The sequence below is a fragment of the Tachyglossus aculeatus genome, chromosome 6, assembly GCF_015852505.1.
Source record: "Tachyglossus aculeatus isolate mTacAcu1 chromosome 6, mTacAcu1.pri, whole genome shotgun sequence".
In the NCBI taxonomy this organism is placed as follows: domain Eukaryota; kingdom Metazoa; phylum Chordata; class Mammalia; order Monotremata; family Tachyglossidae; genus Tachyglossus; species Tachyglossus aculeatus.
The window spans coordinates 2450757-2473139 of record NC_052071.1 but is presented as its reverse complement, the minus strand read 5'-3'; the positions used below and the strand labels follow the sequence as shown (position 1 = coordinate 2473139).

Genomic DNA, 22383 nt, shown 5'->3' with positions numbered 1-22383 from the left:
TGAGGCTCAGAGAAGTTAATTGACTTGCCCAAGGTCACACAGCAGACACATGGCAGAACCGGTATTAGAACCCATGACCTCTGACTCCCAAACTCGGGCTCTGTCCACTGAGCCACATTGCTTCTCCTACAAGAGGTATGTCTCCCCCTCTAGACTGTATGCCCGTTGTGGGCAGGGAATGTATCTGGCAACTCTCTTGACTCTCCCAACCACTTAGTACAGTGTTCTCCATCCATTAAGCGCTGAAAAAATACCAGTGATTGGTTGATTGGATGGGACAATTAGCAAGGTTGTCCAGATAGCAAATCCCATGGAGCCTTTGGGTAACACTAGGGCCGGGATAAGAGAGAGGGAATAGATCTCTCCATCAGTGGAATCTGAGCGCTTGCTGTGTGCACAGTACTGCACTAAGCGTTTCGGAGAGCACAGCGTAACAGAGTTGGAGACACGTTCCCTGTTTTACCGGAGCTGGAACAGAGTATTTAACAGCACGCCAGATGATAACCTAAATCCCTTCGGACAAACTGTAGTGTGTGCTTTAGGGAGGAAAGAAGAGGGAAATCTGGTATCAACGGGCTTTTTAAAATTTGCTGAATCCCTAATACGCGTAGTTGTTAAGCGCTCGCTATGTACCAAGCACTGTGGAAGGGCTAAATAGGAGGGAGAACAGTTTTCACAATCCCTGTAAATCTCAATCCCTCACCTCCCCGCCCTATTTTGTCACTCCTACACCTGAGTTCGCTCCTCCCAAGCAGTCTCTCCATCCTCTTCTCCCCAGCAGTCGCTTCCCCGTCTTTCTACTGGGCTATTCCCCCTGCCTGTAGTTTATTTTAGTGCCCGGTCTCCTCTGCTCTCTGGTAAGCTCCTAAACACTACGAGTAGGGTAGTCTCCCACGTTCTTAGTACAGTGCTCAGCCCACCGTAAATGCTCAATCAATCCGATTAGTTAATTGATGGATTATTAGCTCCGCAGTCTGGGCACCGAGGGGGCCAAAGTCAAGGGTGGCGAGGGCCGGTTCTAAGGGGAAAGCAGCAGGAATCGGTCCCCACCCCGAGAAGCAGCGTGGCTCAGTGGAAAGAGCCCGGGCTTTGGAGTCAGAGGGCGTGGGTTCGAATCCCGTTCCCCCACGTGTCTGCTGTTTGACCTTGGGCAAGTCACTTAACTTCTCTGAGCCCCAGTTACCTCATCTGTAAAATGAGGATTGACGGTGAGCCCCACGTGGGACAACCCGATCACGTTGTATCCCCCCAGCGCTTAGAACAGTGCTTTGCACATAGTAAGCGCTTAATAAATGCCATTATTATTATTATTAACTTCTCTGTGCCTCAGTGACCTCATCTGTAAAATGGGGGTGAAGACTGTGAGCCCCGCATGGGACAACCTGATCACCTTGTACCCCCCCGACCCAGCGCTTAGAACAGTGCTTTGCACATAGTAAGCTCTTAACAAATGCCATCATTGTTATAATTAGTAGGTGCTATTACAACAATCACTACTTCCCATGGGTTGGGCAAAGGGATTTCTAGATATGACCCGGGTTTCTCCAACCAGCTGGGACAGAGGCAGGGGACCAGCAGAACGCTTAATACATGCCATTGTTACTATTATTATTATTATTATTTTATCCCCCCAGCGCTTAGAACAGTGCTTTGTACAGAGTAAGAGCTTAACAAATGCCATCATTATTAATGACAGATGGCTACACTGTCCGGCTCCGAGGGGAAACTGAGGCATGGAAGGGGCAGAGCCCCACTGGGGCCGGGGACACCTGTGCGACCGGGGCGCCCCGCCCAGTCCTAGGGATGAGAGGGCCCGGCCTGGCCCCCAGCCGTCCCGGTTCCCAGGCGCGGGCTGCAGGCGAGGAGGGGCGCTAGGACCCCGCAGAGGCGGTGGCGGCGGCGTGGGCCCCCTCCCCTCCCTCTTTCCCTCCCTCCTTCCCTCCCTCTCCCCATCCCCGTTTGTTTTTCCTCCTGCGGGAGGCGAAGAAAGGGCCATGGCGGCTGCCTAGCTCTCGAGCCTCGGCCCCGAGCCCCGCGGCCCTTAGCCGGAGCGCAGGCCGCCCCCCTCCACCTCCCGGGGGGTGGGGGAGGGTCGCCGCCTCCCCCGGACCCCCCCGCCGGCATGGCCACCGAGCTGGAGGCGGCCGGGCCGGGGGCCAACGCGGCGGGGCGGCTGGAGGCCGAGGAGGACGAGGAGCATTGGCTGTACGGGGGTAGGTACCCGAGCCCCAACGCCGTGTGGGCCGGAGAAGGGGAAGCCCCCCAAACATCTTTGGGAAGCCGTGGGGTCGGGGCGGTGGAGGGGACCCCGGCTGTCCCCGCCCCTGGGCCTCCGCGACCCGGCGGGGCTGCCTCCTCCCCACCCCGGATGGGGATGGATTTGGGGCCTGAAGAACGGACCCTCTGCGCCCCTCTTCCCCGCCCCTTCTATCGTAGCCGGGGGTGGGGAGCCGCTCTTTGAGTCAGAGAGAGGCCCCCACCCCAACAATTAGAGCCCTTTATGTCCCCTACCCTGACGCCAAAACCCCTGGGGCCCAGAGCATATGCTACCAGTTGGAGAAACTAGCTTTTATCGGGGGCGGGAGGGGGGGGACCAGCAGGCCAGTATGTGAATATGTGTTTGTGTGTGTCCACTTATCCCCCAGCCCCTGGGCCTCCCTCCTTGAGACCCAGAGCTTGGAGAATACCTCTAGAACATGTACCACCAGTTGGAGAAACTAGCTTTTACAAAGGGGACCAGCAGGCCGCTGTGTGTGTGTGTGTGTGTGTGTGTGTGTGTGTGTGTGTGTGTGTGTGTGTCCGTCCATCCGTCCACCTGTCCCCACCCCGCGAGCCCCCGGGCTTCTCCCTCTGGGTGGGCCTTTTTTCTCCAGACAGATTTCCCAGCACATCCGGACACCCGACTGTGGGTGGCCTAGTGGGGAAAATCCAGGGCACAGTTCCAGTGTTCCAGTGTCCTCTTCGCTGGGTAGCCTGGGGCGAACGGTCTAACCTCTCTGGTCTTCAGACACACCCTCCACAAGATAGGCTGCCTCTTCTCTTCCACCTCCTGGGCCCTGAGAGCTGAGCGGTTGGCATCAACTGGCCCTGTGGACACCCCTTGGAATCCTGGACATTGTATTAGCTGGGGACCATCTCTTTCCAGGGGTTTCCAAGGAAATTTGGTGATTTTCCCAGAGATTCTAGGTTTCAGAGAGAATCCAGAGGAAGATCCAGTCATGACCAAACTCCCCACAAGTCTCATTTCTTCCTCGGGGGTCTTAACCGGCCTGAGGGAGACCCTCTCTCCAGCTCTGATAAAGACCACCTCCTTAGCCTCTGCTCCTACCCCAGCAGGCTCGTCCCAGCCCTGAAGCCCATGCCAACCTCGTGCCCATTGGTTGGACCAATGGGTGGAAGATCCATGTTCTGGGTCTCCCTGGCAGACCAGGCCCCCCACCCTTCGCCCCCACCTTGGATCCAGGCACCCTGTCTTCTTGGGGGCTCACGCCACGCTTGTCTCCCATTCGCAGATGACACGTCCGGGAAGCTGGACCACAGACTGCTTTCTGGGTAAGGAGCGAGAGTCTCATTCTTCATCATCACAGAAGTGGCCACCCGGTCGAGGGAAACGGGATACCCAGATCGCAGACCATCTCATTTCCTGGTGTAATCCACTAGGCGGAAACTCCACGCTCTCCCAGAGCGGGAAATTCATCTTCTGCCCATCCTGGTTCTTCCCTTAAGAAGTAGGGTGGGGGAGAGAGAGGGAGATGGGGAGGGTGAGAATGGACTCCAAGAATGGGCTTGTTGGAAGCAGGAGATGGCTCGGGGGAAGCATACCTCTCCTTTGGGATTTCCAACCCCAAATGTCCAGTTCTTCTGGTCCCCTGCCTCTGTCCCAGCTGGTTGGAGAAACCTGGGCCATATCTAGAAATCCCTTTGCCCAACCCATGGGAAGTAGTGATTGTAGTAATAGGATTCATTAAGCACCTACTAATAATAAAAATGATGGCATTTATTAAGAGCTTACTATGTGCAAAGCACTGTTCTAAGCGCTGGGGAGGTTACAAGGTAATCAGGTTGTCCCACGTGGGGCTCACAGTCTCAATCCCCATTTTACAGATGAGGTAACTGAGGCACAGAGAAGTTAAATGACTTGTCCAAAGTCACACAGCTGACAAGAGGCAGAGTTGGGATTTGAACCCATGACCTCTGTCTCCAAAGCCCGTATTCTTTCCACTGAGCCACACTGCTTCTCTACTTCTCTACTAGGTGCAAAGTACTGCACGAGGAGGTAGGAAAGATACACTGGCAAGAATTAGATGCAATCACTGGCTCCCAAGGGCCTCAATAACAACAGTAATAATTGTGGTATTTGATAAGTGCTTACTATGGGCCAAGTGTCATACTGAGCGCTGGGGTAGATACAAGATAATCAGTTGAGCGCTTACTGAGTCGTTAGATATGTTCCCTGCCAATGAGGAGCTTACAGTGTAAAAGAGGAGACAGACATTGAAATAAATGACAGATATGTACATAAGTGCTTTGGGGCTGAAGGTAGGGGGAATAAAGGGTACATACATATCCAACTGCAGAATAGCCTAGTAGATATAACATGGGCCCTGGAGTCACAAGGTCCTGAGTTCTAATCTTGGCTCCACCACTCCAACCAATCTGCTATGTGATCTTGGGCAAGTCACTTAACTTCTCTGTGTCTCAGTTCCCTCATCTGTACCACTGTGAGCCCAATGTGGGACAGGGACTGTGTCCAACCTGATTACCCAGGGCTCAATACAGTGCCTGTCACATAGTAAGCACTTAACAAATACCACAATTTTTTTTATTATTATTATTATTGTTGTGGAAGGGAGAGCTTGGAGGGGTAAGAAAAGAGAGGGGTCAGGGAGTGGAGGACAGCAGACATAGGAAAGATGGAACGCAAAAACAACGTGAGATGATTACAATAACAAAATATAACCAGAGTGGTTGCGGGCTGTGGCTGGGGGAGCGATTTCAGACTCCTCGTGTCTGAGTCCAACGGTGGCAGCCACAGTCGCAGCCACCGTCTCTTCAACGTCCTGAATGTCATGAAGGTGCCACCACCGCCACCACCTGTGACCTTCCCCCATCCCGCTGGGGCCAGAGCTGGTCCCCGGGGTCGAAATACAATTGTTGCCTAGGCTGAGCAGGTCAAATGCAGGTCAAACTGAGAGGTGAGATGGGGTGCCAGCCACCCTCCTGGGGCAGAGGGAGGGAAGGAGGGATGCACAAAGGCACACAAAGCAGCATTTCCTCTTGCCAGGCTGGGCCTGCTCCAGCAAAATCTTGTAGCAACCCTGCTCGCCCTAGGGGACGTCAGTCAGTCAATTGTATTCATTGGATGTAGAGGTGTAGAGCTCTGTACTAAGGAGGGCAACAGACAGAGGAAAGGAGAATAGTATATAGTGCATATATATGTATATATACATATACATATATATATAAAATAGTATATAGTATAGTATAATAGTAATATATTATAATAATATAATAGCATAGTATAGTAGTAGTATATAGTATATATTGGAGAAGCAGTGTGGCTCAGTGGAAAGAGCACGGGCTTTGGAGTCAGAGGTTATGGGTTCAAATCCCGGCTCTGCCAATTGTCAGCTGTGTGACTTTGGGCAAGTCACTTAACTTCTCTGTGCCTCAGTTCCTTCATCTGTAAAATGGGTATTAAGACTGTGAGCCTCCCGTGGGACAACCTGATCACCTTGTAACCTCCCCAGCGCTTAGAACAATGCTTTGCACATAGTAAGCACTTAATAAATGCCATCATCATTATTATTATTGTATAGTAAATAATATATTTACTATTCTATTTATTCTATTTATTTTTTTAATGATGTGCATTTAGCTTTAATTCTATTTGTTCTGATGACTTGACACCTGTCCACATGTTTTGTTTTGTTGTCTGTCTCCTTCTAGACTGTGAGCCCGTTGTTGGGAGGGACTGTCTCTCTATGTTGCTTACTTGTACTTCCCAAGCGCTTAGTCCAGTGCTCTGCACACAGTTAGCGCTCAATAAATACGATTGAATAAATGAATGAAACACAAAAGCAACATGGAATGAATACAATAGCAAAATATAACCAATCCCGGCTCCCCTGCCTGGCTGCTGTGTGACCTTGGGCAGTTCACTTCACTTCTCTGGGCCTTGGCCACCTCATCTGGAAAGTGGGGATGGAGATTGTGAGCCCCATGAAAATGGGTACGCCTTGTCTGCCCTGAGAATTATTTTACTTGTACATATTTATTCTATCTATTTTATTTGTTTTATATGTTTTGTTTTGTTGTCTGTCTCCCCCTTCTAGACTGTGAGCCCACTGTTGGGTAGGGACCGTCTCTATGTATTGCAAACTTGTACTTCCCAAGCGCTTGGTACAGTGCTCTGCACACAGTAAGCGCTCAGTAAATACTATTGAATGAATGAATGAATAACCAGAGTGGTTGGGGGCTGTGGCTGGAGACATGGTTTCAGGCTCCAGGCGTCTCAGAGTCCGACAAAGGCAGCCACGACCACTATCTGTGCAATGCCCTGAGTGTCATGGAGGTGCCACCACCACTGTGTGCAGAGCGCTGTACTAAGCACTTGGGAGAGTACAATATAATAGATAAATTCCCTGCTCACAATTAGCTTACAATCTAGAGGGGGAGGCAGACATTAATATAGATAAATTACAGATATGTGCACTGCTTAAAACAGTGCTTTGCACATAGTAAGTGCTTAAATGCCATCATTATTATAAGTGCTGTGGGGCTGGAAGAAGGGATGAATTACGGGGACAAGGATGAATTAAGGGGGCGATGCAGAAGGGAGTGGGAGAAGAGGAAAGGAGGGCTTAGTCGGGGAAGGGTTCTTGGAGGAGGTGTGCCTTCAATAAGGCTTTGAAGAAAGGGAGAGTAATTGCCCGTTGGGTATGAGGAGGGAGGGTGTTCCAGGTCAGAGGTGGGACTTGAGTGAGAGGTTGGCGGCGAGATAGACGAAGTTGAGGTACAGTGAGTAGGGTAGCATTAGAGGAGGGAAGTGTGCAGGCTGGATTGTAGTAGCAGAGTGGTAAGGTAAGGAAGGAGAGGGCAAGATGATTGAGTGATTTAAAGCCAATAGCGAAGAGTTTCTGTTTGATGGGGAAGTGGATGGGCAACCACTGGAGGTTCCTGAGGAGGTGGGAAACCTGATCTGTAGGTCTGAATTAGATGATTTGGCCATGGTAGGTGTCATGGTAAAAGCCCCCGGGTGAATCAGTGGACCCGCCTTGAGGGGCAGGGAGGTGCCCAGGCTTTACAGACCCTTTCTAGGTAATTATGTATCCCCATTGGTGAGTAGCAAAAGGTGGGCAGAGGAGCAGGAGAGAATTAAGATAAACTGATCAATGGTATTTATTGAGCGCTTACTGTATGCAGAGCTCTGCATAGAAGAAGCATAGAAGAGGACAATACAATAGAGTTGGCCGAGCACAATCCCTGCTCTCAATGGCCTTACAGACTAGCAGTGGAGACAGACACTGAAATAAATTACAGACTAGGGAAGGAACTGAGAATTAAGGTTCTATATATATTTATATATGTAAATGCTGTGGTGTGGGTAAGTAGCCAACCAAGTGCAAAGGTGACACAAAAGTGAGGGAGAATAGGGTGGGGAGATAAGGCTAGTCAGGGAATGCTTCATTCATTCATTCAGTCGTATTTATTGAGCGCTTACTACGTGCAGAGCACTGTACTAAGCGCTTGGGAAGTACAAGCGGTGTGATTTTGGTAGGGCTTTGAAGATGGAGATGAAGAAGTTCCAGGCAGGAGAGAAGGTGTAAGCAAGAGGTCAGTGGTGAGAGAGCTGAGAATAAGGCCCAGCAATAGGTTGGTGATAGAGAAGCAGGGCAGTGGGTTTTTTTTGTCTGTTTACATGACTCTGAATGCCATGAGCAGAAATGCCCGGCGCAGGCTCCAACCTCCCTGCCCCAAGCCCGGTCTCTGCCCCTCCAGTCCCGACCCCTCTGCGGCCCGACTCTCTTCCCAGGGCCTGGCTCTGCCCACTGCCCTGATGGCTTTGGACTCTCAGGTTCAGCCTTCCTGCCTCCCCAGCTTCTTCCTCCTTGCCCAGATCTACCCCTGTGAACCATCCTTGAGCCAAGCAGTGCTCTCTGTGGTGACTTCCCCACCACGTATATATACATAGACGCTCACGCTCACATCCATGGATCTTTTCTCCTCTCTCTCTCTGCCCCTTCTGTCCCACCCTCTCCTTGAACCATGGCCCTGGCAACCAACCAAGCTCTAGCCCTGACTGAATCTGAATGCTCTGATTAGTGGTGGTTCCTGGGCCAGTCCTTAAATTTTGGGGCCAGACCGCTGTCCGAGGTTCAGCAGAAGGGAGCTCCCACCTTGGCTTCCCGGGCTGGGGACAGAAGACATGTCTGGGGCTAGTTTTGCTGGGGACCAATGCCCGCCGAGCAGACCCAGTGCCCTCTGTGCCTCGCTTCCTCTGGGCACATCCCACCCCCATTGACACAACTGGGCAGGGACAAGGGCTTTGTTGGAAACTTCACTGGTGGCAGAGCTGGGACGGGGATGTAGGGGGGAATCACCTAGCCCACAACAGAATCCTCGATCTGTCCATTTGTACCCCCGGCCGGGATGTCTTATAACTCTTGTTCCTGGCACGGTCCAAGTTGACTCCGTTGGGAGGAAAATTCCCATGTGTTGGTTTCGGAGGGTCTGCTGAGGTGCTGCTCCCTGCTCCCATGCACAGCTTTGCTCCCAGTGGGATGAGCTGGTTCGATGGCCCAGACTTCCACCGGCTTCGGTCTGCATGTGTGCCCGGGCGAGGGACAAACCCCATGTGCCATCCCCATCTGAGGCCCTCGTGTTTGGTCCAACGCTTGTCCTGAAGCCAGCCGCGACGACAGTAGATCCTAGGGTTGCCACCCGTGGGCATGGCTGGCTTCACCTGCGGCTTGGGCAGCTGGCAGGGGGCTTTGGGAGGGCAGCTGGGTGGGCTTCTCTCTGAAGAATGGCCAGCTCATGGATGAAGGAAGCTGGGAGATGGGGAGTTGAGTAGGGGCCCACGTAGGCCTCCCGGAGCCAGACAGCCTGGACCGCACTGGGTAGGACCCCGAGTCTGTCTGCCCTGCAACCTGGAACTCTCTCAGGTGGAGCGGGCCGGGAGGGGCATGGGGGCTTGAGCTCGAGGTGAGAACTCCGGGAGTCCCCCCTTCACTGCTGCACAGAACCTCAGAAAGTCAAGCACCTTGGGCTGGGGGTTGGTTTGAGTAGGGCTCAGCGATTGACATCTATTGGTGCTATCATTCTTTCTAGACACGTGGACACTTCTCTTCCTCTACATGATGCTGGGCGGGAGAACAGAGGTGGTGGCGAGGATGGGGACCCGGCTCAGCACGTAAGTGTTGGGCACTGAGAGCCAGGCCCCGGAGACCCAGAAACAATAAAAGCCCACAGTGGGTGGATGGGGCAAACTGGGAAGCAGCAGGGCCTAGTGGAAAGAACCCAGCCTGGGTGTCAGGGCACCTGGGTTCTAATCCCAGCTCTACTTATTTTTTTTAATGGTATTTGTTAGGCGCTTACTATGCGTCAGGCACTATATTAACTCTTGCCTGTTGTGTGACCTTGGGCAAGTACCTTAACCTCTCTGGACCTCAGCTCCCTTATCTGTAAAATAGGGTTTAAGCACCCAGTCTCCCTCCTCCTTACACTGTGAGCCCTGTCCTCAAGGAGCTTACGATCTAATGAAGGAAACAGACACTGAAGTCAATTACAGATAGGAGGAAGTAATTGAATAACAGTAATGACAATAATAATGGTATTTGTTGATTGCTTACTCTGTTCCACACATCGTATTAAGCACTGGGGTAGATAGAAGATAATCAGGTTGGACACAGTCCCTGTCCCACATGGGGCTTACAGTCTAATGATAGGTACAAAAGTGCCACCAGAGGTTCTGAGTCTTTAACTGCAAGAAAGGGCTGGCATGACAGTTGGGGAATATAAGGTTGGGAAGATGTGAGATGAGTCAGGGAAGACCTCCTGGAGGGGATTGTGATTTCAAGATGGCTTTGAAGATGGGGGGAGTGGCGGCATGGCATGCCGGATGGGAGGCGGGGGGGAGTTCCAGGCAGAAGAGAGGGCATCAGCAAGAGGTGAGAGGCGGGAAAGGCAAGAGTGAGTCACAGTGAGTACATTGGTTTGAGAAGAATGAAGAGTGTGAACTGGTGGCCCCTGCCAGCCCTACCCCTTGTGTCTGGCTGAGTTGAGATAATCTCTTGTCTCTCCCCACTTCAGTCTATACTTCACTCTGCTGCCCAGATTATCTTTCTACAAAAATGCTTTAGGCATGTCACCCCCTCCTCAAAAATATCCAGTGGTTGCCTATCAACCTTCGAATCAAGCAAAAACTCCTCATTATTGGCTTCAAAGCTCTCCATCACCTTGCCCCCTCCTACCTCATCTCCCTTCTCTCCTTCTACAGCCCAGCCCACACACTCGGCTCTTCTGCAGCTAACCTCCTCACTGTGCCTCGTTCTCGCCTGTCCCTCCATTGATCCCTGGCCCTCGTTTTACCTCTGGCCTGGAATGCCCTCCCTCCTCACATCTGCCAAACTAGCCCACTTCCCCCCCTTCAGAGCCCTACTAAGGGCTCATCTCCTCCTGGAGGCCTTCCCAGACTGAGCCCCACTTTTCCTCTGCTCCTCCTCCCCTCCCCATTGCCCCTACTCCCTCCCTCTGTCTACCCCCTCCCTGCCTGACAGCACTTGTGTATATATGTACATATTTATTATTCTATTTATTTTATTAATGATGTGTGTATATCTGCAATTCTGTTTATATTAGTGCTATTACTGCCTGTTTACTTTTTTGATCCCTGTGTCCCCCTTTCTACACTGTGAACCCCTTGTGGGCAGGGATTGTCTCTATTTGTTGCTGAATTGTTCTTTCCAAGCTCTTAGTACAATAATCTGCAAACAGTAAGCACTCAATAAATACGATTGAATGAATGAATGAATACGGCCACCTCCCCGACTTCCTCCCTAAGTCTCTGGGTGATGCTCAGGTCCCACTTCAGTCCAGCAGCCCTCCCTCCTCTCTCCTGAAGTGAAAAGAGTGGGAGAAGAGGACTGCCCTACAACCTGTAGGCAGGAGTTTCTGCTTGATGCAAAGAGAAATGTCTGACCATTGAAGGTTGTTGAGGTTCGGTGAGATGTGTGTAGAGTAATTGTTTAGAAGAACAATCCAGGAAGCAGAATGAAGGTTGAGCTAGAGAGGGAGAGTCAGAGGCTGGAGACAGGGAGGTCAGCCTTTTGAATTGAGATATGACACTGGATCAGTGTGGTGATCATCTGAGTGGAGAGCAAGGGGTAGCTTCTGGAAATGTTGTAGGGGAAGAACTGACAGGGTTTGGGGACAGACTAAATCTGGCAATTAGAGAGGAGTCAAGGATAATGCCACAGTTGTGGGTCTGAGAGATGGGAAGGATTGTAGTAGTGTTATCAACTGTGGTGGGAATGTTAAAGGAGAGGATTTGATGGGGAAGGTGAGTTCAGGTTTGGGCTTATTGAACTGCAGTACTGGTAGGACACCCAGGTAGCAGTGTTCCGGAGGCAGGAGAAAATGCAGAACTGCAGTCAGTCAATCATGTTTATTGAGAACTTCCTGTGTGCAGAACACTGTATTAAGAGCTTGGGAGAGTACATTACAGCAATATAACAGCCACTTCCCTGCCCACAACGAGCTTACAGTCTAGAGGAGTGAAGGGTGCAGGGGTGCAGGGGTCAGAACCAGTGAGGCAAATTTGGGTCTCACCCGCAGAGAGGTGGTCATTGAAGTCTTGGGGGTGGATGAGGTCCCCAAGGGAGTGAATGTAAAAGAGGATCCATTCATTCATTCATTCATTCATTCATTCAATTGTACTTATGAAGTGCTTACTGTGTGCAGAGCACTGTACTAAATGCTTGGGAAAGTATAGTAGAACAATAAAGAGTGACAATCCCTGCCCTCAATGAGATCACAGTCTGGAGGGGAGGAGACAGACATCAATACAAATCAACAGACATCAATACAAATAAATAAAATTACAAATATATACAAATGCTGTGGGATGGGGTGGGGAGAGCAAAGGGAGCAAGTCAGGGCGATGCTGAAGAGAGTGGGAGATGAGGAAAAGTGGGGCTTAGTTTGGGAAGGCCTCTTGGAGGAGATGCTCCCCCAATAAGGCTTTGAAGGGGGAAGACTAATTATCTGGCAGATTTGAGGAGAGAGGGCATTCCAGGCCAAAGGCAGGACGTGGGCCAGGGCTCGGCAGTGAGACGGGCGAGATCGAGGCTCAGTGAGAAGGATAGCACCAGTTAAGCAAAGTATGCAGGCTGGGTTGTAGACAGAGAGAAGCAAGGTAAGGTAGGAGGGGACAAGGTGATGGAGTGCTTTAAGGCCAATGGTGAAGAGTTTTTGTTTGATACGGAGTTGCATAGGCAACCACTGGTGATTTTTGAGGAACAGAGAGCCCTGAGAGACCCCTGCAGTTAAGGGGTGGGAGGCAGAGAACAAACTGGAGAGGTTGGAGGAGATCCAGGGGAAGAGAATGTCAGAGAAACCTAGGTTAGATAACGTTTCCAGAAGGGGCTAGTCCACAGTGTTGAAGGCTGTCAAGTGTTAGGACATTGGGGAAGAATTCAATTCTCCGTTGAATTTGTTGAGAAGAAGGTCATCAGCGAATTTGGAGAGAGCTGGCTCAGGGGAGTGAAGGTGGCGGGAACCTCATTAAAGAGGGTTGGAAAATTGTGGGTGAAGAGGGGGACATCAGGCAAATTGGAAGGTCCATCCCTCACCATGGTGGGTGGGGGTCCAGGGAGGGGCATCAGAAGGGTCACCGCGAGGGAAGGGCTGCAAAGCCGGGGCCCCTGGTGTCCAGCTGAGTTGAGATACGGCCACCTCCCCAGCCTCGGCCCTATGTCTCTGGGTAATGCTCAGGCCCCTCTTCAGTCCAGCTGCCCTCCATCCCCCCTCCTGCAGCCTCCCAGCCTGAAGAACCCACCCCACTGCTTTAGCGACCAACCTTCCCTCCCCACATGCCTATCCAAGCCCCCGTGCTCTGCAGGAGGGACCCACAAGCTGTGATACAGCCAAAGCAGAGGGGAGAGGGGTCAGCTGAGCTAGAGTGGGCAGGGAGTGGTAGGGTAACGGCAAGGTCCTGGCACAGACCGAACCCCAGTGGTTCTGATATTGATCTTCCCCTCCCTAAGCAATCATTGGGAAAGGTAGTCCAGCACCCGGGCCTCAGTCTTTAATTCCAGGGGAATGGGGTTGGTGTTCCCTAGCTCCGAAGCCGACACTGCCACCGACGAATCCATAGTCGCTGCTGAACTTGCGCGCTTCCTACTTTCCACCCCAAGAATCTCTGCTCTCCTTGGCCTGGGTGGCCTAGAAAGTGGCTCTGTCTCTTCCCTCTGCCCCCACTGGGAGCCCTGGAGATAAAGCAGGGCTTGCATAATGATTATCATTAGCAATATTCATAATAATGATAATTGTGGCATTTATGAAGCACTTATTTTATGCCAATCAATCAGTGGTATTTACTGAGAGTTTACTATGTGCAGAGCGCTGTACTGAGCACTTAGGAGAGTACAGTGTAACAGTTGGTAGACCCGGTCCCTGCCCACAAAGAGCGTACACTCCAGAGGAGGAGACAGACATTAATATAAAGTAATGTTACAGATACGCACGTAAGTGCTGTGGGGCTGAGGGAGGGGTGAATAAAGGGTGTAAATCCAAGTGCAAGCTGACACAGAAGGGAGTGGGAGAGGAGGAAATAAGGGTTTATTTGGGGAAGGCCTCTTAGAGGAGTTGTGATTTTAATAAAGTTTTGAAGGCGGGGAGCACCATCGTCTGTCGGATATGAAGAAGGAGGGAATTCCAGGCCAGAGGTGGGATGTGGGTGAGAGATCGACAGAGAGACAGATGAGATTCGAGGTACAGCGAGTCGGTTGGCACTGAACTAAGGACTGGGACACGTACAAGATAATCAGGTTGGACAAAGTCCCTGCCCGACAGGGGGCTCACATCCTAAGGGGGAGTAGCGCTTAGTACAGTGCTCTGTACATAGTAAGCGCTCAATAAATACGATTGATGATGATGAATGGGTGTTTCTCATACACATTTTACAGATGAGGAAACAGATCCAGGGAAGTGAAGTGAGTGACTTGTGTAAAGCCATGCAACAGGCAGGGAACAGAGTCGGGATTAGAACCCAGGTCCCCTGACCCCTAGACCCATGCTCTTTGCGCCAAACCACCGTGGAATAGACACAAGTATTGTAATAGGCTGGTCTTTATTCCTCCCCAGCCACCTGTGTCGCTCCCTTGCCGGGTCCAGAACCTCTCCTCTCACTCACTCTTCCCTGTCCTCGGTCTCCCCCCCACCCTTCATGTCCCCAGGTGGCCCCAAGCGGCGGAGAGGACGAGGACGACGACAGCGACAGCGATGATGACGACGTCAAGGTCACCATCGGCAACATCAAGACCGGGGCCCCTTCCTACATGTGGGTGGCTCCCACGGGTCTGGGGGCAACAGGGAGAGTTGGGAGGGCCAGGGGGAGGGGGCGAGGGAGCCTCACCGCCCCTGTGCCTGAAATGTCACCCTTGGCGTCAGATGGAAATTAACGTGGGAGGTGTACCTGGTTGCTGCTGGCAACTGTCATCTCCCCGGTCCGGAGAAGAGGTTTTGCTGCTGCTTTTCGGTATATTTTCGGTCTTCTAAGTTTTTGGGTTGGCTCTGGAGAATGGTCCCAATTGGTGCTTGCAGCCTGGGGGAGCGGGGGAGAGAAGGGGCCTGGGTTGTCCAGGTAAGCTGGCTGGGGCTCTGGAGGCAGGCTCTCAGTGGGGCCCCCCCAGAGACCGGGAGGAAGGCTGCAGCCTGGCTCCCCCCCGCTCCCTGGGTAGGCAGGCGGGACCCTGGGATGCAGGCCTGAGTGCCTGGGTTCAGGGGCTCTTTTCTGGTGCCCCCTCAGCCCTGGCTCCCACCCCCAGCCCCTCAGGCTGCTGAAGCTGTTTCCTGCCCATGCTGGATGGTCACGACTCTTCCCTCTTACCCTCCAGCTCTCTTCTTCACCCTTGGCCTCCTCCCCAGTCCCTCTCTGTGCGGGAGGGCGGGTGGCTTGGGCTCTACCTGCACTGGGCCTGCCCAGGGAGTCAGCGCCCACCCATGCCCTGCAATAGCCAGGTCTCCTTTCTCTCTGGCCAGGGGCACCCCCATGAACCTAAACCTGAAAATGGGGAGAGGCTACGGGGCGGCGACTTCAGGTAGGTCCGGCCGATGTGGCCGCCCCTCTCCAGGCGGGGGATCCCGAGCGATGTTGGCAGTGTTGGGGGGACGCAGCCTGGTGGGGAGGGGAAAGGGAGGCAGTTCCCTGGATCCATCCCCCCATGCCCCATCAGCATGAGGGACTTCTACTGGAGCTCAGGGTGGCAGGCTTGGAACAGACAGCAGGAAGCATATCTTCACCCCACTGGGGTGAGCACCCAAAATCCATCCCCACAGGAATCTCGTCAGTCGGAAATACCAATGGGATCTGGAGGAGTTTGAGCAGGCCCGTGCTGTGCTGTGTCTCGGGATGGAAAGACAGGGATGGAGAAGAAAGAGTTTAGGGTGTTGGATGGTCTTTTCTGGATCACTGAAGGGAGAGTCAGGGATGGGGAGGGTAAGGGGAGTTGGAGTGTCTGTGCTGGGTTACTGGAGGGAGAGTCAGGGATGGAGCAGGGAGAGTGAGGGGAGTTGGTTTTATTCATTCATTCAATTGTATTTATTGAATGTTACAAGTGTGCAAAGCACTGTATTAAGCACTTGGGACAGTACAATATGACAATAAACAGACACATTCCCTGCTCACAGTGAGCTTATAGTATAGAGGATGATCCATGATGGGTCTCTGGAGGGAGAGTCAGGGAAGGTGTGGGGAGAGTGAAGGGGGGTTGCATGGTCCATGCTTGGTCACTGGAGGAACAGGCTGGCGAAGTCTAGGGCCCTCCTTTGGGGAGCTGCAGGCTGGACACTAATAAGTCAGAGACACATACACGGGCCCAGGGTTTTCTGAGTCCCGGCCAACATCCTCGTTACGTCTGGCCTGGTTGGCCGCCGTCAATCATCCCTGCTGGTCTCTTTGCCTCCTCTGGAGTTCTGGCTTCAGGTGACATTGGAGGGGCGGAGGGAGGAGGGAAGCTCTCCCAGCAGAACATCCCCCTACCCCCACCTCCCCTCAGCCAAACTGCAGCCCAAAGGGATTGACCTGGACGCGCTGGGGAACATCAACGGGTTTCCGGTGGTGGAAGTGGATTTGGACTCGTTTGAAGACAAGCCTTGGCGGAAACCAGGTACGGGCTTCAGGCGAGGGGACTGGAGCAATTCTGGAAGCGCTGCATGTGGAGACGGTGGCATGTGGGATCGGTGGGATCATGGGCAGATGTGTGTATTCATCTTGCCTCACCCCCAGGGCCTGGCCCAGTGTTTGGCACAGAGTAAGAGCTCAACAAATGCCACTGTTGATATTTTTCCCTGAGGGTGTGTGGTTATGGGTGTTTGGAGGGAGGAGAGGAGGCATCCCTAGGCAGGGAGGCATCCCTGGGCCTCTTCTCCCCGCTGGCTCCAAGAAGCCAGCTCTGTTGCCACCCTCTGCTTCTCCCCTGTGGGAAGGCTGATGGGAGCAGCCGGAAACCTGTGGCACCCAGGAGGCCCCGAGGTGGATTTCAGCACTCGAGTTGGTTCATTCAATCATGATTAGTAGTCAATCATATTTACTAAGTGCTTACTGTATGCAGGGGACCATACTAAGCATGACATACAAAAAGTGACCCAACCCTCCATCCCCTGCTACCCAACTTGGCTGCTCTTTGCCACCTCCGTCCCTCTCAGCCCCGGTTCCAAAAGCCATAGTGTGGCTTCACACGGCTCCCTGTAAGTGGGGTCCAGTTGCAAATACAATTTCTAGACTATAAGCTCATTGTGGGCATGGATTGTGTCTGTTTATTGTTCTGTTGTACTCACCCAAGCACTTAGTCCAGTGCTCTGCAAACAGTAAGTGCTCAATAAGTACTATTGAATGAATTGAATGAAATGCAACATCCAGGGGCACTGTGCACAGCTGGGGTGCAGAGAGCCCTTGGCATGGGTCTGGTCACCATTCTGCTCAGGGAGAGGTGATAGAGGCTGGACGCCTCCCAAGGGAGTGTCATGAACTAATAATAATAATAATTGTGATACTTATTAAGTGCTTACTACATACCAAGCACTGTACTAAGTGCTGGGGTAGATACAAGATAATAAGGTTGATCCCTGTCCCATACAGGGCTCACAGTCTTAATCCCCATTTTCCAGTTGAGTTAACTGAGGCACAGAGAAGTTAAATGACTCACGCAAGGTCATACGGCAGACAGGTGGTGGAGCGGAGATTAGAACCCACATTCTTCCGACTTCCAGGCCCGTGCTCTAGCCAGTCATGTTGCTTCTAGTGAGGGCTTCGCGCTTCCTTGCCTGGGTGGTGAGAATGCCAGGCTTCAGAACTGTGACAGTGCCCCTCTTCCCTGGGGCTTCAGGGTCATTCTTGACCTGTCCCTGATGGACCAGTCAACCAATCCTTGAGGTGTATTGGGTGCCTAGTGTGGCACTGGGCCCCTCCCTCCTCCAAAATAAGACTTGGCAGGGGGCAGCATATTAGAGCCAGAAGCAGCTCCCCGGGCTACCGGCTCCCTTAAATACCTTGCTGGCCTTGGGGGAGAGACAGGAGAGATATGAGAGACATGAGAAATGTTTTGTTTATTTTATGATACTTGTTAAGCACTTATACCTCAAACACTGTTCCAAGCACTGGGGAAGGCACAAATCAGTTAGGTCAGACACAGTCCCTGTCCCTCATGGGGCTCATAGTCCTAAATAAGAGGGAAAACAGGTATTGAATCCCCATTTTACAGTTGAAGAAACTGAGGGCACCGGGAAGTGAAATGATTTGGCCAAGGTCACACCGCATGCAGCTGACAGAGCAGTTGGCAGAGCCAGTATTAGAACCCAGGTCCTCTGACTCCAGGCCCACGCCTTTTCCACTAGGCGACACTGCCTTTCCAAGTGAGAGACTTCACCCCAAGAAACCTCTTTCCCATCCCTCCGCCGGCCGGGGGCCGGGTCGCGTACAGTCAAGCTCCAGTTCGGTGGTGGTGGGGTCAAGGGAGAGGGTTGGGGTAGGGCTGCAGGGCTGGGACTGGATGGGGGAATGGCACACCCGGGGTCTGCTGGCTGTGTTTCAGGGGCTGACCTTTCCGATTACTTTAACTACGGATTCAACGAGGAGACGTGGAAAGCATATTGTGAAAAACAGCGGCGGCTTCAGCTGGGCCTGGACCCCTCTCCGCCCATCAGCACGGAGAACAAAATCACGGTAGGGCCTGGGCAGATGAGGGCAGGGGGCTGGAAGCACCTTGGAGGCAGAGGGTCATCGGCGGGGGACAGAGAGTGAACGCTGCCCAAGGCTGCTTGCAGTTTGCTCGACCAGCCGCCGACCCTAATTAAGCGTCCCATCAGCTGGGGGACCTGGGTTCTAATCCTGGCTCTGCTGCTTGCCTGCAGAGTAACCTTGGGCAAGTCACTTGTCTGTGCCTTAGTTTTCTCCTCTGTAAAATGGAGATTCAATACCTGTTGTCCCTTCCACTTAGACTGTGAGCCCCATTTGGGACAGGAACTGATAGGAGCCCCACTTGGGACAGGAACTTAATTGATTGCAAGTGCTGAGCACCACCATTATTATTACAATTCAGCTTCCTTTGTGCCCCCCGAAGATTCTGGGGGTCGAATGGCAGCGGGGGTGGGGGGCCCATGGGATAGGTTCCTAGGAAGGAGCACAGGGGCAGTAAGTTGAGTGACTCACTGGGATCCTGAATCTGTGGGTCCAGATGGCTGCCTGCAGCCCCTGGCCCCAACTTCCCCGCTGGCCCTCGGGGAAACGGGAAAATTGGTCTGTGAGGCAGAGGGAGGGGGGACCTGGGGGGAAACCCTCCCGGACCACCCCTGCAGCTTGTGGCTTTCTCTGGCCCCTACACCCCGCTCAGGTGCAACAAGGCCGGACCGGCAACGCGGACAAGGAGCCCGAGAACATCATCATCAAAACCGAGTTCAAGACGGACTTTGTGGCCCTGGTTGGGGGCCGAGTGAAGGCCGGGCCACCCCCAAACCGGTGAGGAGCTGGGGTGGGCCGCACTGGGAGCCTGAGGCCTCTGGGGCTAGCTGGTCAACTCGTCCATCCACCTGCCTTTTAACGAGACCTCCCCCTGTTCCTCCCTGCCTCAACCTCCAAGGCAGATGAGAACTGCTCCTGTGAGTGCAATCCTCCTGGCTGTGGGTGGGTGGTCAGGGGGTGGGTTGGAGATTGGGAGGCAGGGAAATTCCTTCAGGCTTCAGAGCCGCCAGGGGGTCACCGGCCCGCTGTGGGGCAGTCTGGGCTGAGTGCCAGAGGGCCTGAGGGTGGCACTAGGGTGTTGGGGTCGAGGTGGCAGTCAGAGTGGACCGGGATTCGGTTAGTCCCGCCCCTGAGGGTGTTTTTTATGGAAAGACAGGATGTTATGAGCCATCCTGACTGTGACACTTGCCCTTGGTTCTTGGTGACCAAGAAGGTGTTGGAGGAGGAGTCCCCTGTCTCCCCCCTCCTTATCTTTGGCCATGTCCCGTGCTATATGCCCTGGGTTCACAAGTCTACAACTTGTGAGTTGTGACTGAGTCCACAAGTCCTCTGTGCACCCCCCTCATCGTTGGCAATGTTCATTCATTCATTTATTCAATCGTATTTATTGAGCGCTTACTGTGTGCAGGGCACTGTACTAAGCTCTTGGGAAGTATAAGTTGGCAACATATAGAGACGATCCCTACCCAACAGCGGGCTCACAGTCTAGAAGGGGGAGACAGACAACAAAGCATATTAACAAAATAAAATAAATAGAATAAATATGTACAAGTAAAATAAATAGAGTAATAAATATGTACAAACATATATACATATATACAGGTGCTGTAGGGAGGGGAAGGAGGTAAGGCGGGGGGGGATGGGGATGGGGAGGAGAGGGAGAGGAAGAAGGGGCTCAGTTTGGGAAGGCCTCCTGGAGGGGTGAGCTCTCAGTAGGGCTTTGAAGGGAGGAAGAGAGCTAGCTTGGCGGATGCGCGGAGGGAGGGCATTCCAGACCAGGGGGAGGACATGGGCTGGGGGTTGACGGCGGGACAGGCGAGAACGAGGCACAGTGAGGAGGTTAGCAACAGAGGAGCGGAGGGTGCGGGCTGGGCTGTAGAACGAAGAAAAGGAGGTGAGGTAGGAGGGGGCGAGGTAATGGTGAGCCTTGAGGCCGAGAGTAAGGAGTTTTTGCCCGATGTGTAGGTTGATTGGTAGCCACTGGAGATTTTTGAGGAGGGGAGTAACATGCCCAGAGCATTTCTGCACAAAGACGATCCGGGCAGCGGCGTGAAGTATAGATTCAAGTGGGGAGAGACAGGAGGATGGGAGATCAGAGAGGAGGCTGATGCAATAATCCAGTCGGGATAGGATGAGAGATTGAACCAGCAGGGTAGCAGTTTGGATGGAGAGGAAAGGGCATATCTTGGCGATGTTGCAGAGGTGAGACCGGCAGGTTTTGGCGACAGATTGGATGTGAGGGGTGAACGAGAGAGCGGAGTCGAGGATGACACCAAGGTTGCGGGCTTGTGAGACGGGAAGGATGGTAGTGTCGTCAACAGTGATGGGAAAGTCAGGGAGAGGGCAGGGTTTGAAAGGGAAGAGAAGGAGTTCAGTCTTGGACATATTGAGTTTTAGATGGCGAGCAGACATCCAGATGGAGATGTCTTGAAGGCAGGAGGAGACACGAGCCTGAAGGGAGGGATAGAGAGTAGGGGCAAAGATGTAGATTTGGGTGTCATCAGCGTAGAGATGATAGTTGAAGCCATGGGAGCGAATGAGTTCACCAAGGGAGTGAGTGTAGATAGAGAACAGAAGGGGAGCAAAAACTGACCCTTGAGGAACCCCTACAGTAAGGGGATGGGATGGGGAGGAGGAGCCCGCAAAAGAGACTGAGAAGGAATGGCAGGATAGATGAGGAGAAGCGGGAGAGGATGGAGTCTGTGAAGCCAAGGTTGGATAGCGTGTTGAGGAGAAGGGGGTGGTCCACAGTGTCGAAGGCAGCTGAGAGGTCGAGGAGGATTAGGATAGAGTAGGAGCCATTACTTTTGGCAAGCAGGAGGTCATTGGTGACCTTAGAGAGGGCAGTTTCCATGGAATGTAGGGGACGGAAGCCAGATTGGAGGGGGTCGAGGAGAGAGTTGGCGTTGAGCATGGCCCCTGGTATATGCCCTGGGTTTGAGGGGTTTATAGGGCCCATACTGAGCATGGACCCACACCTTCCCTAGTGTGGAGGTGAGAGTGGTTGTGAGTCCAGTATGGGGCTGGACAGATGCCACACTCACACACCTGATCTGATGGAGAGACACCACACACACACACATACACACGCCCCCCCCCCCCCCCATAAAAAAGTAGCTCATGTGACACCATCCTAGAATCCAATCACAAGGGCCAGTACACCAGGTAGATTTTCAGCCATATTTCTAGAGTTGGAACCCAGGCTAAGTGGAGTTTGTGGAGACTCTGGGGGAGGAGGAGCTGTCAGGGAGGAGGCGAAGGAGGTTGAGCATAGCTTGGGCAGAGGGGAGCAGCACGGCCTGAGGCAGGGAGGGCAGGGGGCCAGGGCACCAGAGGCAGTAGGGGCAGTCTGAGGGATGGGGGCTGAGTCAGGGCTTTGGCCAATCAATCAATCAATCAATCGTATTTATTGAGTGCTTACTGTGTGCAGAGCACTGTACTAAGCGCTTGGGAAGTACAAATTGGCAACCTATAGAGACAGTCCCTACCCAACAGTGGGCTCACAGTCTAGAAGGGGGAGACAGAGAACAAAACCAAACATATTAACAAAATAAAATAAATAGAATAGATATGTACAAGTAAAATAAATGAATAAATAGAGTAATAAATATGTACAAACATATATACATATATACAGGTGCTGTGGGGAAGGGAAGGAGGTAAGATGGGGGGATGGAGAGGGGGACGAGGGGGAGAGGAAGGAGGGGGCTCAGTCTGGGAAGGCCTCCTGGAGGAGGTGAGCTCTCAGTAGGGCCTTGAAGGGAGGAAGAGAGCTAGCTTGGCGGATGGGCAGAGGGAGGGCATTCCAGGCCAGGGGGATGATGTGGGCCGGGGGTCGAATGGCGGGACAGGCGAGAACGAGGCACGGTGAGGAGATTAGCTGCAGAGGAGCGGAGGGTGCGGGGTGGGCTGTAGAAGGAGAG

The 22383-nt window shown here is 52.8% G+C and overlaps 1 protein-coding gene across 1 annotated transcript in view; it reads left to right on the top strand.

Annotated features, from left to right (window-relative positions):
• Window positions 1-1989: 1989 nt before the first annotated feature.
• Window positions 1990-22383, top strand: part of LOC119930078 (pre-mRNA 3'-end-processing factor FIP1-like) — a 42594-nt gene continuing 22200 nt past the window's right edge. The window contains exons 1-8 of the mRNA XM_038748528.1: window positions 1990-2213; window positions 3513-3552; window positions 9334-9415; window positions 14460-14563; window positions 15265-15323; window positions 16281-16391; window positions 18315-18445; window positions 19113-19237. Of these exons, the coding sequence (XP_038604456.1) occupies window positions 2123-2213; window positions 3513-3552; window positions 9334-9415; window positions 14460-14563; window positions 15265-15323; window positions 16281-16391; window positions 18315-18445; window positions 19113-19237 (743 nt within the window). The 5' untranslated portion in view covers window positions 1990-2122. The remainder of the gene's footprint in view (window positions 2214-3512; window positions 3553-9333; window positions 9416-14459; window positions 14564-15264; window positions 15324-16280; window positions 16392-18314; window positions 18446-19112; window positions 19238-22383) is intronic.